We start from the raw sequence: 19,661 nt of genomic DNA, 5'->3' as shown, positions 1-19,661 counted from the left end.
GGCGAGGTCAGTACAGGTGCATCAAAACTGGGACCGAGAGACTGAAAAACAGCTTTTATCTCAAGGCCATCAGACTGTTAAACAGCCATCACTAAATTGAGTGGCTGCTGCCAACATACAGACTCAATCTCTAGCCACTTTAATATTTAAAAATTGGATGTAATAAAGGTATCACTAGTCACTTAAACAATGGCACTTTATATAATGTTTACATACCCTACATTACTCATCTCATATGTATATACTGTACTCTATACCATCTACTGCATCTTGCCTATACCGTTCGGCCATCGCTCATCCATATATTTATATGTACATATTCTTAATCATTCCTTTACACTTGTGTGTATAAGGTATTCGTTGTGAAATTGTTAGATTACTTGTTAGATATTACTGCACCGTCGGAACTAGAAGCACAAGCATTTCGCTACACTCGCATTAACATCTGCTAACCATGTGTATGCGACCAATAAAATTTGATTTGATTTGATTTGGGACGAGACCCGTAATCATCTGCACAATATACGTGGCACGAAAGCCCAAAACACACAGCACAGGTACTCACCCGCACCAAAAGACATTGGAACAATAATTGACAGGACAACGTTAAACCAAGGGCACACTTATGCAATTACTAATCAAAGGGAATAGGGACCAAGTGTGCGTAATGACAGTTCCGGAGGGATCCGTGACAGTACCTCCCCCCTGATGCGCTGCACAAGCAGCGCAACGACACCGGTCTTGAGGGCGATCACAGGAACGCAGTGCGGGTCGATCAGGACCCGATGCAGCTGCCGAAGTTGCGCCATCGTCGGACGGGCCAGTTGCTGCTGCCGAAGTTGCGGCAGCATCGGATAGACCAGTTGCAGTGGCATCGGATGGACCGGTTGTGGCGGTGTCGGACGGGCCAGTTGCAGCTGCTGAAGTTGCGTCGTTGGACGGACCCGTTGTGGCAACGTTGGACGGCCCAGTTGCAGCAGCCGAAGTTGTGGACACGCCGGACAGACCTGTCGCAGCGTCGTTGGACGGGCCATTCCCACTGTCTCCCTTAATGGTTGATTATTCTGTCACGTTGGCATGAAGGTTCGGGAGACAGGCACAGGAATGTGTAATAGGGTTTTTTATTAAGCCCAAATTACGGCGTGCTGTGTAAAGGCACGGGGACGAAGACCAAACAAACACCATACAAAACACAGGGTTGAAACTCAAACAAAAGAGGGAGGAGTACCTCGAATAAATAACACACGCGCACAATGATTAACACACGGGACGAGACCTGTAATCATCTGCGCAATCCACAATGGCACGAAAGCCAAAACACACAGCACAGGAACTCACACGCACCAACGGACATAGTAACAATAATCGACTGCCCAATGGAAACCAAAGGGCACACTTATACAGGTACTAATCAGTGTGAATAGGGGACAGGTGTGAGTAATGAAAGTTCCGGAGGGATCCGTGACAGAGTGGAAGGAAATACTCCACTTACGGACGTGATTAGATCACAGTTATGGCCACGTACCTAGTAGCCACTCTAGTTAATGGAAGAAGGCACTATAATAAACAGATGAGGGTTTTGTTAGCCAAAGCCTTTAGAAAATGTGTATAGTCTATAATATGTTGACCTTATTGTGTTGGTGTACTGCCTAGTGTTTAAGACATATTGAGCAAACCATCAATAGACACCAATGCATGATTTACACAGGATGCAATGCTGTATTTCCTGATATTTGTCATTCTTGCAGAATAAAAAAATCACCTTCAAATCACCACATTCAAAGGGCTGGAATCTTGATCAAGATAGGAGTGTGAATCGAAATTCAAGGATTTGAGCAACCCTAAAGTGTACTTCCACAGAAGCTAGTCCCCCCTGGCTGCCTGGCTGCTCTTTCTTTCCAGAAGCCTGCAGGCGGTCACTGATGAAGACAAACCTCCCACTTAAAGAGCTGTGTGGAGGCAGAGAGGCCTGGGAGGGAAGCAGCCCTGCAGCAGTAGCATGATACCCCCTTTCCTCCATGGCAATATCCTTACACACACATGTGGAAGCAGATGTGTACACATAGGACTACACACGTGTGTGTGACACGTAAACACAGACATTTGAGCACGTACACACGTATTATCTGTATAAACACACACACTCACACACACACACACACACACACACACACACACACACACACACACACACACACACACACACACACACACACACAGACAGACTGTCACCTGCCTCCACAGCTACACTACATCCTTCCACAGGAGGTCATTCCTTTATTCCCCTGCTTCTAGTCTCATTTGTCATGAAGTATATATGTTGAACTTGCTGTCAGTTTCAACCATAGCCTTTCAAGTGAGGAGTTATGGGCCTACAGTAACAGAGTTCTCCCATATCAGACAGTTGGGCGGCTTCCAAAGTATAAACACATAAAAATGCAACAAATGGCCTGTATCCTCCTCTCCTGGTCTCCTCCTCTCTCCCTCACCTCCTCTCTCTTCTTGACAAGCGTGCACCGAGCATATGGCTCAAAGGCAGACTTCTCAGCCCTATGTCTGACAAATGTCCAATAGCGGAGGTCCATAAAGATGGCGTATTGTACATTGCTCTCCGTTACTGTTTTTTTTGTATGGTCATTAGCAGAGTATACATGATGTAAATTGTATCTTCAAGACGCCGGCAATTTGAAAGAAACAAAAACGTAGATTGTGATGATTTATTGGTACCAGTTAAAACTTTGGACACACCTAGTCATTCAAGGGTTTTTCTTTATTTTCACTATTTTCTACATTGTAGAATAGTAGTGAAGACATCAAAACTATGAAATAACACATATGGAATCATGTAGTAACAAAGAATGTGTTAAACCATTGAAAATATAATTTAGATTTTAGATTCTTCAAAGTAGCCACCCTTTGCCTTGACAGCTTTGCACACTCTTGGCCTTTTCTCAACCAGCTTCACCTGGAATGCTTTTCCAACAGTCTTGAAGGAGTTCCCACATATGCTGAGAAGTTGTTGGCTGCTTTTCCTTCACTCTGCGGTCCAACTCATCACAAACCATCTCAATTGGGTTGAGGTTGGGTGATTGTGGAGGCCAGGTTATCTGATGCAGCACTCAATCACTTCAGTCTTGGTCAAATAACCCTTACACAGCCTGGAGGTGTGTTGGGTCATAGTCCAGTTGAAAAACAAATGATAGTCCCACTAAGCGCAAACCAGATGGGATGGCATATCGCTGCACAATGCTGTGGTAGCCATGCTGGTTAAGTGTGCCTTGAATTCTAAATAAATCATTGACAGTGTTACCAGCAAAGCACCACCACACCATCACAACTCCTCCTCCATTCTTCACGGTGGGAACCACACATGCGGAGATAATCTGTTCACCTACTCTGCGTCTAACAAAGACACGGCGGTTGGCACCAAAAATCTCAAATTTGGACTCATCAGAACAAAGGATAGATTTCCACCGGTCTATTGTCCATTGCTCGTGTTTCTTGGCCCAAGCAAGTCTCTTCTTATTATTGGTGTTCTTTAGTAGTGGTTTCTTTGCAGCAATTCGACCATAAAGGCCTGATTCACGCAGTCTCCTCTGAACAGTTGATGTTGAGATGTCTGTTACTTGAACTCTGTGAAGCATTTATTTGGGCTGCAGTTTCTGAGGTGCAGTTAACTCTAATGAACTTATCCTCTGCAGCAGAGATAACTCTGGGTCTTCCTTTGCTGTGGCCGTCCTCATGAGAGCCAGTTTCATCATAGCGCTTGATGGTTTTTGCGTCTGCACTTGAAGAAACTTTTAAAGTTCTTGAAATTTCCCGGATTGACTTAACTTCATGTCTTAAAGTAATGATTGGCTATTGTTTCTCTTTGCTTATTTGAGCTGTCCTTGCCATGATATGGACTTGGTTTTTTATTAAATATGGCTATCTTCTTTATACCACTCTACCTTGTCACAACACAACTGATTGGTTCAAACGCATTAAGAAGGAAAGAAATTCCACTAATTAACAAGGCACACCTGTTAATTGAAATGCATTCCAGGTGAATACCTTATGAAGCTGGTTGAGTGAATGTCAAGAGTGTGCAAAGCTGTTATCAAGGCAAAGTGTGGTTACTTTGAAGAATCTCAAATATAAAATATAATTTCATTTGTTTAACACTTTTTTGGTTACTACATGATTACATATGTGTTATTTCATGGTTTTGCAGTCTTCACTATTATTGTACAATGTACACGCCTTAGTTTAAAAACTCAGTGGATAGTGCTAAAACAATGACATCATATCTGAATTCTGCCATTTTATATATGTTCGCCTTTGTGACAGAATGTGTGCTATGAGCCATGACTATGCTACACTTTAGCAGGGCTTGGAGAATGTGATTCTCGGCAGCCAAGAAAGATGTGCGAGGCTCAGCTGTGGACGTAAGCGGCAAACATTCCAATGTGGGAGTCTTGATTAGTTCTCCTGGCGTGGGATGCAGTGACACTGTGACAACAGTAGACTTTGCATGAAAACAAACTCTGTCTCTCCCGGGAGGCCTTTCCTACCTTAATGCAAGGCAAGCCTGAGACAGTAGTCACTGAGTTACAACCAGAAGCTTCAGGGAAATATCAAACATATTCACTGCTGGGGGATAATATGACTGCTGGGGAAAGTTTCACCTTTAATGTGTAGTATTTTTCATTAGGTTTCATTAGCTCTGGTTATAATTTAGGTCACAGCGATTACAATCTTATGCGGAGGAAATAAGACATCTCTACTTCTGACCAAACGTGAACAACATGTCGAGTATTGGGCCTTTTAAACAGATATCTTTGAGTGTCTGTCATGACTCATAAAGGAGCAGTGCTTAAAAGGGGCTTTTGGAGAAGCAAAATCTTTTATAGTTGAGTCGACTTGAAATACATTTAAATAATATAGAATAATATTCTGTGACAGAGACAAAGAGAAAGAGAGATAGAGAGATAGAGAGTGCATGGGTGAATTTGTGTGTGTGCATGTGTGCGTGCATGAGTGTGTGCACTGAGTATTTTAGAAAACTACAGTAAATCTTAATTTACAGTTTCAAAGTACACAAACCATACATACATTTTCAGTGCTCTGCCTTCCTCTTGAAATTCCTTGGGGTCCTTTCGGTTGCTATGGAAACAACGACTACAACAACACCAAATTGGCAAACAGGAGTTTATTGGGGAGTCCATTAATAATAAACAGGAGTTAATTGGGGAGTCCATTAATAATAAACGGGTTTATGGGGGAGTCCATTAATAATAAACAGGAGTTTATGGGGGAGTCCATTAATAATAAACAGGAGTTTATGGGGGAGTCCATTAATAATAAACAGGAGTTTATGGGGGAGTCCATTAATAATAAACAGGAGTTTATGGGGGAGTCCATTAATAATAAACAGGAGTTTATGGGGGAGTCCATTAATAATAAACAGGAGTTTATGGGGGAGTCCATTAATAATAAACGGGTTTATGGGGGAGTCCATTAATAATAAACAGGAGTTTATGGGGGAGTCCATTAATAATAAACAGGAGTTTATGGGGGAGTCCATTAATAATAAACAGGAGTCTATGGGGGAGTCCATTTATAATAAACAGGAGTTTATGGGGGAGTCCATTAATAATAAACAGGAGTCTATGGGGGAGTCCATTAATAATAAACAGGAGTCTATGGGGGAGTCCATTAATAATAAACAGGAGTCTATGGGGGAGTCCATTAATAATAAACAGGAGTTTATGGGGGAGTCCATTAATAATAAACAGGAGTTTATGGGGGAGTCCATTAATAATAAACAGGAGTTTATGGGGGAGTCCATTAATAATAAACAGGAGTTTATGGGGGAGTCCATTAATAATAAACAGGAGTCTATGGGGGAGTCCATTTATAATAAACAGGAGTTTATGGGGGAGTCCATTAATAATAAACAGGAGTCTATGGGGGAGTCCATTAATAATAAACAGGAGTCTATGGGGGAGTCCATTAATAATAAACAGGTGTTTATGGGGGAGTCCATTAATAATAAACAGGAGTTTATGGGGGTCCATTAATAATAAATTCATACTACATGGTTATATCATTACAGATGCTCTATCAAACTTTATCACTAACCCTCTCGCTTTTCCCCTCTGGGGCCTCAGTTATATGAAGGCAAATTGATGCCAAAGCTTAAATTCTTATCAAGTTCAATCCCCTGACGAGGTTCCAAGTTGTAGGTAATGTTGGATTAGGAGTAATATTTCCATATGGTTTTATTAAAGTATTTACGATCCAAACCTAAGTGTGTTCAATGTAAATCAGAACATGTTTTGAAGCTTTTATCATACAGTTCAAAGGATAACTATAATTCCGCTACAACTAGCCGGTCTTGTGTTGCCTGGCTGAAATAGTTGTGGAAAGTGTGAGGCGACGGCCGACAGGGCAATTCCAAACCACATGATAAGAGTCTCTTTGCCAGTGGAAAGTACGTTTTTTAGTGAAACCTCATGTGAGACGTTAAGGGCCGTCAGCACTGAGTGGTGCAGCTCAGCCAAAGAGACAAGGCCTTCTGATAGAGGACGTCTGACATTCTCCGTAAAAAAAACTGAACATGTAAAGTGTTGGTTCCATGTTTCATGAGCTGAAACAAAAGATCCCAGAAATTTCCCATATGCACAAAAAGCTTATTTCTCTCAAATTTTGGGCATACATTTTTTACATCCCTGTTAGTGAGCATTTCTCTTTTGCCAAGATAATCCATTCACCTGACAGGTGTGGCATATCAAGAAGCTATTAAACAGCACGATCATTATACAGATGCACCTTGTGCTGGAGAAAATAAAAGGCCACTCTAAAATATGCCGTTTTGTCACACAACACAATGCCACAGATGTCTCAAGTTTTGAGGGAGTGTGCAATTGTCATGCTGACTGCAGGAATGTCCACCAGAGCTGTTGCCAGAGAATGTAACGTTAATTTCTCTACCATAAGCTGCCTGCATTGTTGTTTTAGAGAATTTGGCAGTACGTCCAACCGGCCTCACAACCGCAGACCAGGTGTATGTGTGGGCGAGTGGTTTGCTGATGTCAACGTTGTGAACAAAGTGCCCATGGTGGCAGTGGGGTTATGGTATGGTTAGGCATAACCTACGGACAATGAACACAATTGCATTTTATCAATGGCAAGTAGAATGCACAGAGATACCGTGATGAGATCCTGAGGCCCATTGTCGTACCATTCATCTGCCGCCATCACCTCATGTTTCAGCATGATAATGCACGGCCCCATATCGCAAGGATCTGTACATGAAAATGTCCCAGTTCTTCCATGGCCTGCATACTCACCAGACATGTCACCCATTGAGCACGTTTGGGATGCTCTCGATCGACGTGTAAGACAGCGTGTTCCAGTTCCCTGGTTTTCTGATCCACGCCCCTACCTTTTTTAAAAAGGTATCTGTGACCAACATATGCATATCTGTATTCCCAGTGACGTGAAATCTATAGATTAGGGCCTAAGGAATTCATTTCAATTGACTGATTTCCTTATATGAACTATAACTCAATAAAATCTGAAATTGTTGCATGTTGCGTTTATATTTTTGTTCAGTATAGTAGTACTCACTGTCTGCAGACATTACAATAACAAACAACCCCAAAGGGAAGCAGTGTGATTGTATAGCGCAGGAGGTATAAGACTGCAACTATTTTAGAAGTCATCAGTAAATGTATACAGTCGACTACTGAACACCAGAGATTACATTCTTTTAATGTATCTGCGTGCATTTAGAACAGCTACGGACTGTCCCAAGCTATTGCATTAGGAGTGTACTGTATTTCAGCAGCCATTGGAAAAATAATTACTCCATTTTATAGAGCGATATCTCTAAAAAGATTAACTTTGGCAAAGCTTACATGTGAAGAAATACATCTTCCCCTTATGGACATGAGACTGCAGTTGCTAAGCACCAAATGATTTGTATTACTATCAAACATTCCCATGCGCTACACAAGACAATAACATTTCCCTTACTATTCCCAGCACTGTGAGAGGGAAAAAGATGCAGCTGGGATTGCACCATGAGTCAGAGGCTGGAAGAGGAGGATGAGAGGGAGGTGGTGGGGGGCTTGGATCCATCCTGTTGCAGGGTAGAGTAGGATTACAAGGTTACCATGTTACCCCCTGCACCTGGAGAGGCCCAGAGATAGCGGGAAAAACCATCAGTCCTGCCTGGAGGGGTCACCTCAGAACAATCACCCCCCCTCCCTCCACGGGGCCTCTAGCCCAGAGGTCCGTCCCTGAGCTCCTAAACGAAAAAACAGAACCGGGCTGTCTCAATGTGTGGCTGTCCTCGTAAGACCCCTCGGTACCGTACAGAAGAGTATACAGAGAGCATCATGGCTTCATAATGTGACATGATTGAATGACTTGTCTTTTACTGTTTATCAGTCTCCACGACAAAGGTCATTTCTTTGGTTAGGCCAGCAGAGGTGTCAATACAAGATATAGCCTCAAAGAATCCAGAAGAAGAGTCAGACTAATTGAAAAGGTCTGCAGTAGATGCAGTGATGTACCTTGGGTTACATTAGTCTACCTTGGGCTGCAGTAACCTACATTGGTCTGTATGTAGTTAGCTACCTTGGACCTAGTTTGACAGACTCATTAAATGACAGAAAGAATGTCCTAAGTGACAACATATAAAGTGTTCCACTTTTTTGCGGTGTGTGATTTGATGTATATTTGAGCAACTCTCAAGTGTAAAACTTCGGCCAGGACATAAACCTCACAGTCCAATTTACTGACAATCTTTGCATTTAATTTTGCTCCCCCTGCTGGACATTGTTGGAATACTACTCATTTCCACTGAAAATGAAAATTCTATTCATCATTTTACCATGCCAATTTAGGGACAGTGTCATATCATGGGCTATTTTTCAATTTGTCCATGCACCCACTTAATATTTTTAAGAGTAACACTGACACATTCATCTGGAAAATGCAATTGGAAAACTTTTCTTTCATTGTAGGTCAAATTAATGAGGGAAGGAGTGGCGCGCGTTCACCGCTTGATAATCCAAATATAATCTAAATTACAGAACACGCTTTGTGACGCGGTGAATGTAAAGAACGTTGTTTACGTTCCTTCCAAAAAGCTAACAGATGACTATCAACACGCTTGCCAAACGGTAGGATTTTCCTAAAGTTTATTTTTGTCGCAAACTTATGTTTGCAGGCCTATTTAATTTCCACCTCATGTAATGTAATTGACGTGTGAAGAGCGTGGCCAAAGTTTTTGGCCAGGTGCATCAAAAATATTTAATGCTGATTGAGGATGCAAAAAATGACCATAAGGCTACCTTTTATTACTGTTTATGCCTACACAATTATTTGAGCACAAATAATAATTCACAAATATAGATTCATGTTACAAGACTCGTATTTAATGACTCGTGGTACTCTTGTAAACAGTTAATGTAGGCCCAACCTTTATTTGAAATAGGATTTTATTAGCAGAAATGTGTGCTGTTGGCCGGCTTTTAAAAAGGACAGGCAGCTATTTGAGATTGCGTTTATTGAAGTAATACAGCATATATATGTTTTTCTTTCCAAGACTTGCATGTACACACACTAGAAATGGAACAAGTAGAAATGACCACTGATTTGCAATATAAATACATACATTACTACCTTCATTTGTCAACCAGCCTACTGTCCCCCTCCGTCCTCATGGCTGGAGAAATCAGGAGAATAGCTGCTCTTATTGAGAGAGACCAAGAGCTCATCACTTACATCAAGCACAAGTTTACTACCATTGACTTCAAAAAAGGTGAGCGAATGGCCCTACTAGGCTACTGTACAATGTGTCACAATACTTCATGAAAAGCCACTGGAGTTAGTGGATGAAATTTGAATTCATGCAATGAATTACTGACTGTTACCACATTTTGCTTTGTGTTTTCCAAGAGCACAGCTACTTACCTGAGAAGGTTGTCACCCGCAGTGACACAAAGTATGTCCTCATACAAAATGGCCAGGCCAAGAAGAACTATGACAGGAGACAGGAGATGCTCAAAAAAGGCTTTTTCTCCCCTCTTAACAAGTATGAAACATAATACAAAGACAAATATAGACATATTATATCCTTGACCATTTCCTACACTTTGTTCAAGTTCAGTGCCTTCTGAAAGTATTCAGACCTCTTGACTTTTTCCAAATTTTGTTAGGTTACGGCCTTATTCTAAAATTGATTAAATCATTTTTTCCCCTCATCAATCTACATGCAATAACCCCATAATGACAAAGAAAAACTTTTTTTTATTGTTGACATTTTTGCTAATTTATTAAATATAAAAAACTGAAATATCACATTTACATAAGTGTTCAGACCCTTTACTCAGTACTTTGTTGAAGCACCTTTGGCAGCGATTACAGCCTTGAGTCTTCTTGGCTATGACGCTGCAGCTTGGCACACCTGTATTTGGGGAGTTTCTGCCATTCTTCTCTGCAGATCCTCTCAAGCTCTGTCAGGTTGGCTGGAGAGCGTTGCTGCACAGCTATTTTTCAGGTCTCTCCAGAAATGTTAGATTGAGTTCAAGTCCGGGTTCTGACTGGGCCACTCAAGGACATTCAGTGACTTGTCCCGAAGCCACTCCTGCGTTGTCTTGGCTGTGTGCTTAGGGTCGTTGTCCTGTTGGAACGTGAACGTTCACCCCAGTCTGAGGTCCTGAGCACTCTGGAGCAGGTTTTCATCAAGGATCTCTCTGTACTTTGCTCCGTTCATCTTTCCCTCGTTCCTGACTAGTCTCCCAGTCCCTGCTCCTGAAAAACATCCCCACAGCATGATGCTACCACCTCCATGCTTCACCGTAGGGATGGTGCCAGGTTTCCTCCAGAAGTGACGCTTGGCATTCAGGCCGAAGAGTTCAATCTTGGTTTCATCAGACCAGAGAATCTTGTTTCTCATGGTCTGAGAGCCTTTAGGTGCCTTTTGGCAAACGCCAAGCGGGCTGTCATGTGCCTTTTACTGAGGAGTGGCTTCCGTCTGGCCACTCTACCGTAAAGGCCTGATTGGTAGAGTGCTGCAGAGATGGTTGTCCTTCTGGAAGGTTCTCCCATCTCCACAGAGGAACTCTAGAGCTCTTTCAGAGTGACCATTGGGTTCTTGGTCACCTCCCTGACCAAGGCCCTTCTCCCCGATTGCTCAGTTTGGCCGTGCGGCCAGCTCTAGGAAGAGTCTTGGTGGTTCCAAACTTCTTCCATTTAAGAATGATGGAGGCCACTGTGTTCTTGGGGACCTTCAATGTTGCAGAAATGTTTTGGTACCCTTCCCCAGATCTGTGGCTCAACACAATCCTGTCTCGGAGCTCTACGGACAATTCCTTCGACCAGTTTTTGCTTTGTCATTATGGAGTATTGTGCGTAGATTGCTGAGGATTTTTATTTATTTAATCCATTTTAGAATAAGGCTGTAACGTAACAAAATGTGGAAAAAGTCAAGGGGTCTGAATACTTTCTGAAGGCACTGTATAATATGAATGAAATGTAATTCATTTCAACTGTGATGGTGAGTGTGTGTGTGTGTGTGTGTGTTTAAACGTTCAACTTAAAGCAATGCCTTGTCCCTTGGATAGACCATACAAAACAGTGGGAATGCTTTACTCTGACAACGTTGATCTCTTCTCAACCTGGTTAACATCAGAGGATCAGGAGTCACTGAAGGTGACACACCCACACACATCCATATTCACGGACACACACACATAATCAACTCATTGTGTTGTTTAAAATGACTGGTCCTCACTTAGAGTCATTCTATGGCAGACACACTGGGACAAGAAGTTTGGCAAAAAGTCAGAAGGTGGAGTGATCTCCAGCAAATTCTCTCAGGAGAAGGCTAAAAAGGTGAGAAAGGGGGGAGGGACTTAACTATAGAATTATGACCAAACATATAATTCATTATCATGCAGTAAATCCTTCTTCATTATCACATTCATGTATTTGATATTTGAATAGTATATATTTCAACACTCTTTAGGAGAATGTCACAGCCCCTCCAATGGAGAGCCAGACCCTGGATGGCTTCCTCCAGCTGAAGCACTGCGTGAGGGAGATGGCCTCCATTAGACGTGCTCTCCACGCTGGACGCCCCCTCATATGTTACCTCAGGGACCAGGTAATGCACTGCGGGAAAACAGAACTCAGGAGAAACCCAGTTTAAAAAAAAAAAAGGTATATTCTGATTAACTTCAAAATGTGCTTTTGTTTAGTTGCCCTTTAGTTATTAGAATTGTTGCGGAGCATTATTATGGCACTGAGATGTGATTGTTCTAGACTTCCGCCGATGAATTCCAGCCTGAGGGTTCTATTCACTGTTGAAAACCTCATTCTCCTTGAACTGTATAGAATGTTAGGACCACTTGCTGTAACAGGAAGAATACATGTTGTCTCTACTATGTTCTCATTGTAAAGGATAAACAGCCATCGCTAATGATACCATGTCACCGAGCCGTGTCAGGTTGGTCACCTAAAGCACAATGCATGAATGAATTACAATGCTACTACTACATTCTACTATGTTCGCCCCGTCCGTGCACTCTGATCCTTCTTTCTCTTCAGCTGATAAAGAGACTGTGCCACCAACCCCCATGACCATGAACCAACAGGCACTGGACCCAGAGGAAGAGGAGAACCTACAGTATGTTGTGCACTGTCCCGGTTTATTTCTTCTGAGTAAAGTTTGAAATCAAACCCAATACTGCTACAACACATAGCTTGCTGCAGTTCTATCGCTCATACTCCCATGCAATGGTGGATTTTTCTTATTGATAAGAAATGTTCCTCATAGTTCTGTCTGGGACTTTCTGTTGGCCTTTTCCCCTGCTTGACATACAGTATGTTGTATTTCCCTGCTCTCTTCATAGGAGGATACAGTACAGGAAGCAGAAGCTGTTCTCAGAGAAACTGCAGTGGATCTACATGGTCCTGTGCGGCATCTCTCACATGAGAAACAAAGACCTGAAGACACTGGTGAGACTCAGCTAGTACAACAAAAACAACTAAATAAACAACAACGTGTGTGTGATGTATTATTAGGGTTGTAACTTTCAATAAGTTCCCTGGTTTTTACAAAATCCCAGGATTTCTGGAAGACCAGGGAATTTATTGAAAATTCCTGGAATTTTGCAACCCTATCTATTATTACTGTATGTTGTATTGTTAATATAGGGAGTTTTTCCAAGCCACTGTGCTTCTGCCTCTGCATTGCTTGCACTTTGGTGTTTTAGGCTGGGTATCTGTAAAGCACATTGTGACAACTGTTGATGTAAAAAGGGCTTTATGAAATACATTTGATTGATTGGTGATTTAATACTGACAGCCTGTATTCCAGGTTCCTCTCAACAGCAGCTATGTGAACGTCATCATGAAGGACACAGAGAAGACCAACATCATCCTGAAGCAGTCACACAGCTACTACAACCCTCCAGTGAATGCCACCGGACGTCTGGTGTCTCTGGCCCCCGATGACTGTCACAGTGGCACCCCTGACGTGTGGGACACCTTCATCGGTCACCAGGATGCCGCAGGTGACAGTCTGTTTTCTATATACAGTATATTGTTTTGTGGTGGTGTTTTCATACAAGCCCTCCTTTGGTTTCCAACCTCACCTACACACCTTCATACCTTCATACGTGAATTGCGATATCCGAATAGCTTTGAGTGTGTGTCGATCATTAAACTTACTCTTGTGAATTTCAGAGCCCTCAAAGATAACCACCATCCGAACCACAGGGTAAGAGAATGACGAATAATACTTGACATGACAACATCAGCTATTGCAGATCTATCCCTCCCATACTGTAGTACATTTCTGGTCTATAATCACAGATATAAAGCTCTGCAGTCTGGGCCCAGGCGTAAGGTTGGCCAGAGAGAGCCAGACGGCGATGGAGACATACCCCCATGGCTACTACTGCTGCTGGATGAGAACAGTCAGTCTATACAATACCACACAAACACAACAATGATGTGCCATGTTCCCACTTAGCAGACACAGCCATTGTGGCCTTGTAACACTTATTGATGTGATTTATGCCCTAAGGCACAGGAAATACATGCAGCCAACAGTATCATAGTGAGACTAGACTCCATGTGCAGTGTCACCCTGGTTACATTGTGGCTTGTGGGTTTTGGATTCTGCCACAGCATGAATTCCTGATGGGTTGTGGCATTTGTGTGCCTCACCAACTACGTGCCACCCTTTGCCAAACACATCACTTCAGTACAAATCCCTTGAAATGGCAAAATTATATGTTTGTTTTGGGAATGGCAAGGCTTTCGTTTTAGCCATAGTATTTTTACAATGTGTTCTACAAAGATAAATCCATTCACTGTTGTGAATACAGTATCTCTCACGTTTTGCTTCTATAGTCACCTGTTGTTTTCCTTTCCCGACAGCATCCCTAGAGAAGAAAACGGTCAAGTGAGTGTGAAACAAACCAACAAAATGTATTGATATCTGTATGTAAAATGGATAATTTATTCACATAGTTGAGATGTAAAGATTAAGCTGCTCTTTTCATTCCCTCACCTAGGCCTAGAGTAGACCAGTCAGTCAAGCTGGAGAGAGCCAAGGTCCAATACCTGAATGTGAAGAAGGTTTTAAACATCCAGATCAAGTCAGGAGTGTTTGAAAAGAAAAAGTGAGGAGGACACTGTCAGCTCTATGACTTGATGTACTAGCTCATTGTATTCATTAGAATTATACATTGTGATCCGTGTGGATTTTATATGTTCAATGTTGTTTTTATACCTCTCTGCTGCCAAAACCATATGCCCTCTGGGACAAATAAAGTTTAAACTTGAAGTATCTACATGTCACAGTCAGGTCGTTTTTATAGAGGATCATTTGTTCTGGATGACGTTCCTGTTAATATAATACATGCCATTCAGCGGGCGCTTTTATCCAAAGCAACTTAGTCATGAAGGAATCGATACCCACAACCTTTGGTGTTACAAGTGCCATGCTCTACTGACTGAGCCACACAGTACCACACCTGTTGACATAGAGGGTATATGAATAGGAAACCATTAAAGGCACAGTCTGTTAGTTCTCTGTCCCCTATGGCAATGACAGGAAGTAGAAACACAACCAATTTGAAAACAACAAAAAAGGATGACCAAAAAGTGATACTTTGTCGTCAAAATGCCCTACTCAGCGACTTATTGTAGTCCCATTCTCTGTCCTTAGGAACCGTGAGGGGAGGATGAGAACTCTTTTCGATGCTCTAATGGCTTCCAAGACCGATGCTGGTCTGTCTTCGCTCCTTGCCTCTCTGAAGAGTGAGCTGAAGGAGCCCAAATCCACTACTGGTCTCTGGTAGGCCCCTTCTCTCTTCTCTCATACAAACATCATGTGGTGTAGCTCAACCATTTCAAGTTGCTTGAAACTCCTTGACTGCTTTTCTTCGTCTTCACTTCCTGTAAGAAAATGTTATAGAATTATAAATGGAACAAAATAAATGTTAATCATGTATAAACAGGTTTGCAACACTGCAGAGTGAGGCCACAGAACTGTCCGGAGACAGAGACCCCAAATATAAGAGCATACTGCAGAAGATCTCAGCGTTTCAAAGCTTTTCCAACAAAAGGGTCCCCTACTCCAAGGTATGGAAGTCTTTCTCATAGAGAATAGGCACTTGTGTCCGATCTATGCATTGCATTTATAACTACAACATTTTGAAATGTTCCCCCTTCCTAGAAGACACAGAAACATACTCAACCTGGGTTGTATTCATTAGTGCATACCGTAGTAAAATGTTTTGTACCGGAAACTCAGAACAAGCGGTTCTTACTGGACAAGAAGCACCCTGTTTGTCTGTTTTTTTCCCCCCATTTGGGGCCTAATGAACATGACCCGGCCTCTCATCTACCTCTGAAGGAGAAATTCTGTCTCCTGGTCCTCTCCATGCCAGCCAATCAGCTGCTTCAACCAGCCATGCAGGAAGCACTGCTCTTCCTCACCGAGAAAGTCCTGCTGCTGTTGCCGCGGCAACTCAAACAGTGGTACCAGTACCTGAAGCTGCCCTTCCCCACCACGGAATCCTCCTCCTAAAAAAAGGGATCCGCCTACATGCGTTGGTGGTCTCTTTACTTCACTGCCTGTCTACAATGTGGGCCTTGGACTGAGAAGCCTGGGCTCTTGGTGGGATAGCTGATGTTGAGGGCTCAGGAAAAGGCTTCATGAAATATGTTTGCTGGTTCTGTCAATAAAACACCTTAACATTTAGTTTCTCTCTAAATGCGGTTTTTAATGTTTTTGAATATTACACTATTGTGAAGCCCCATCGGGCATGGTTTAAGGTTTAATTTATTTGCACCAACGAAAATAAGTGATAAACAACAATACAGATAAAAATAAATACATAAACGGTATACAGGTGTTGGAACCCCAAGGGTTTCTATAAAAACCACACCACAAAAAACGCTATACAATACATAGTACAAAAATAAAAAGGTTTGTTAAAACATAACAAAACCTACTAATTATAAATGTACAAATGAACCGATCAGCAAACACCAAAAAATAAACAAACAGTTGTCATGACTGTCATGTGAGGATCCAATGGGTCAGATCAGCTTGGCAATGGTTGACAGTAACCAGACCTCTCATCCACAGAAGAGGGGAGGAGGGAACTGGGCCGGTTTGACAGCTTGCACCCTGTCGTAAATTAAAGGAGAGGAAATCCAGAGATCTCTCTCTCCAAAATCCTCCAGTATTAACCAAAGGAATGTATTTTTTTATTAACCCTTCCACCACCCCCCCTCTTCGGAGGACAAATATCTTTTATTTTTTACAGCTTTTCTGCTATATATATGTATATGTGTACATTTTGCATACACATTTTACATACATGGTACTTTTATTTAAAGCAGTCACAACAATAATACATTACATAAACTCTTTAATCCCAAACCAAAGAAATGTCTTAACAGTCTTCCCGCCGAAATGCTAACACGTTCAAAAAGCGAATACTGGAACAATATTTCTAACATAAGGGCGCGGGCAATGGTCAGAAATGAGCTGTAGAAAACTGTCATATTGGTTTTTATTTTGTGATGTCATCAAAAAGTTTAAAGGAAATGCTGTAACTTTAAAACTACTTACACTACAGGTATCAAGTCTCCATCCATAACGTTGGACATGAAAAATGATTAAAGTATTGTTGTTAATATAGGAATGTGATTTTAGGTGGTATAAGAATCTATTTTTGTGGATATCTGAAGTAGGTGAGTAAATGTGTTCTTATACTTTTTGTAATTTGCAGAACTTTTTATACAACTTTATACTTAGGATTTTTTGAGACCGGTTGTAAACCAATGTTTCCAGAACCCTTCTGCTGCTCTCTTACGTGGTTTAACTAAGGGAAAGCAATGGTGAAATACAGTCTTGTAAGCAGTCTCCACATCAGCCTGATTTTCTAAACACTTTCACAATTATTTTTGTCAAATATTCTACATGTACAGTGCCTTCGGAAAATTTTCAGACCCCATGACTTTTTCCAGATTTTGTTAGGTTACGGCCTTGTTCTAAAATTGATTAAATCTTTTTTTTCCCCTCAATCTACACACAATACCCCATAATGACAAAGCAAAAACAGGTTGCTGAAAAACATCCCCACAGCATGATGCTACCACCCCCATGCTTCACCGTAGGGATGGTGCCAGGTTTCCTCCAGAAGTGACGCTTGGCATTCAGGCCGAAGAGTTCAATCTTGGTTTCATCAGACCAGAGAATCTTGTTTCTCATGGTCTGAGAGCCTTTAGGTGACTTTTGGCAAACGCCAAGCAGGCAGTCATGTGCCTTTTACTGAGGAGTGGCTTCCGTCTGGCCACTCTAACGTAAAGGCCTGATTGGTGGAGTGCTGCAGAGATGGTTGTCCTTCTGGAAGGTTCTCCCATCTCCACAGAGGAACTCTAGAGCTCTTTCAGAGTGACCATCAGGTTCTTGGTCACCTTCCTGATCAAGGCCCTTCTCCCCGATTGCTCAGTTTGGCCGTGCGGCCAGCTCTAGGAAGAGTCTTGGTGGTTCCAAACTTCTTCCATTTAAGAATGATGGAGGCCACTGTGTTCTTGGGGACCTTCTGTGCCTTGACACAATCCTGTCTCTGAGCCTTACAGACAATTCCTTCAACCTCATGGCTTGGTTTTTGCTCGGACATGCACTGTCAACTGTGGGACCTTATATAGACCGGTGTGTGCCTTTCCAAATAATGTCCAATCAATTGAATTGACCACAGGTGGATTCCAAGTTGTAAAAACATCTCAAGAAACATGATCACTCTTGTGGGCTTATACAGTGGCAAGAACCCTTTGGAAATACCTGGATTTCTGCATAAATTGGTCATAAAATCTATCTTCATCTAGGTCATAACAATAGTTTAAGCAGACTCTTTTTCTAACACACAAACAATTATGTTTGTCTTTATTGAACACACCGTGTAAACATTCACAGTGCAGGGTGGGAAAAGTATGTGAACCCTTGGATTTAATAACTGGTTGGCCCTCCTTTGGCAGCAATAACCTCAACCAAAGTTTTTTCTGTATTTGTGGATCAGACCTGCACAATGGTCAGGAGGAATTTTGGACCGTTCCTCTTTACAAAACGGTTTCAGTTAGGCAGTATTCTTGGGATGTCTGGTCTGAACTGCTCTCGAGGTCATGCCACTGCATCTCAAATCGGGTTGAGGTCAGGACTCTGACTGGGCCAGTCCAGAAGGCGTATTTTCTTCTGTTGAAGCCATTCTGTTGATGATTTACTTTTGTGTTTTGGGTCATTGTTGCATTACCCAACTTATGTTGAGCTTCAATTGGCGGACAGATAGCCTAACATTCTCCTGCAAAATGTCTTGATAAATTTGGGAATTCATTTTCCGTCGATGATGGCAAGCTGCTCAGGCCCTGAGGCAGCAAACCAGCCCCAAACCATGATGCTCCCACCACCATACTTTACAGTTGGGATTAGGTTTTGATGTTGGTGTGCTGTGCTGTGCTTTTTCCTCTCTCCACACATAGTGTTGTGTGTTCCTTCCAAACAACTCAACTATAATTTCTGTCCACAGAATATTTTGCCAGTAGCGCTGTGGAACATCCAGGTGCCTTTTGCATACTTCAGATGTGCAGCAATGTTTTTTTTGGGCAGCAGTGGCTTCTTCCGTGATGTCCTCCCATGAACACCATTCTTGTTTAGTGTTTTACATATTGTAGACTCGTCAGAGATGTTAGCATGTTCCAAAGATTTCTGTAAGTCTTTAGCTGACACTCTAGGATTCTTAACCTCATTGAGCATTCTGCTCTGTGCTCTTGCAGTTATCTTTGCAGGACGTCCACTCCTAGGGAGAGTAGCAACAGTGCTGAACTTTCTCCATTTATAGACAATTTGTCTTACTGTGGACTGATGAACAACAAGGCTTTTAGAGATACTTTTATAACCCTTTCCAGCTTCATGCAAGTCAACAATTCTTAATCTTAGGTCTTCTGAGATATCTTTAGTTCGAGGCATGGTTCACATCAGGCAATGCTTCTTGTGAATAGCAAACTCAAATTTTATGAGTGTTTTTTATAGGGCAAGGCAGCTCTAACCAACATCTCCAATCTCGCCTCACTGATTGGAC

At 42.1% G+C, this 19,661-nt stretch overlaps 1 protein-coding gene across 3 annotated transcripts; it reads left to right on the top strand.

Annotated features, from left to right (window-relative positions):
* Window positions 1-8,956: 8,956 nt before the first annotated feature.
* Window positions 8,957-16,325, top strand: LOC115195635 (uncharacterized). 3 transcript variants are annotated; one of them, XM_029755707.1, is made up of 17 exons: window positions 8,957-9,176; window positions 9,696-9,817; window positions 9,955-10,090; window positions 11,622-11,709; window positions 11,812-11,892; window positions 12,026-12,163; window positions 12,460-12,505; window positions 12,607-12,685; window positions 12,912-13,017; window positions 13,379-13,574; window positions 13,747-13,780; window positions 13,876-13,979; window positions 14,446-14,470; window positions 14,583-14,690; window positions 15,239-15,367; window positions 15,531-15,654; window positions 15,929-16,325. In XM_029755707.1, exons 1-17 carry the CDS (start codon window positions 9,151-9,153, stop codon window positions 16,100-16,102), a joined length of 1,716 nt encoding a protein of 571 aa, XP_029611567.1. In that variant the 5' UTR covers window positions 8,957-9,150; the 3' UTR covers window positions 16,103-16,325. The 3 variants fall into 3 exon arrangements, with proteins under 3 accessions (XP_029611567.1, XP_029611568.1, XP_029611569.1); XM_029755708.1 differs by lacking the exon at window positions 11,622-11,709 and having other exon boundaries at window positions 11,796-11,892; XM_029755709.1 differs by having other exon boundaries at window positions 15,531-15,982.
* The last annotated feature ends 3,336 nt before the right edge of the window (window positions 16,326-19,661 follow it).

This window comes from Salmo trutta, chromosome 6, assembly GCF_901001165.1.
Source record: "Salmo trutta chromosome 6, fSalTru1.1, whole genome shotgun sequence".
Taxonomy (NCBI): Eukaryota; Metazoa; Chordata; class Actinopteri; order Salmoniformes; family Salmonidae; genus Salmo; species Salmo trutta.
The sequence above is the reverse complement of the archived record's forward strand: the minus strand, read 5'-3'. Positions and strand labels throughout refer to the sequence as shown.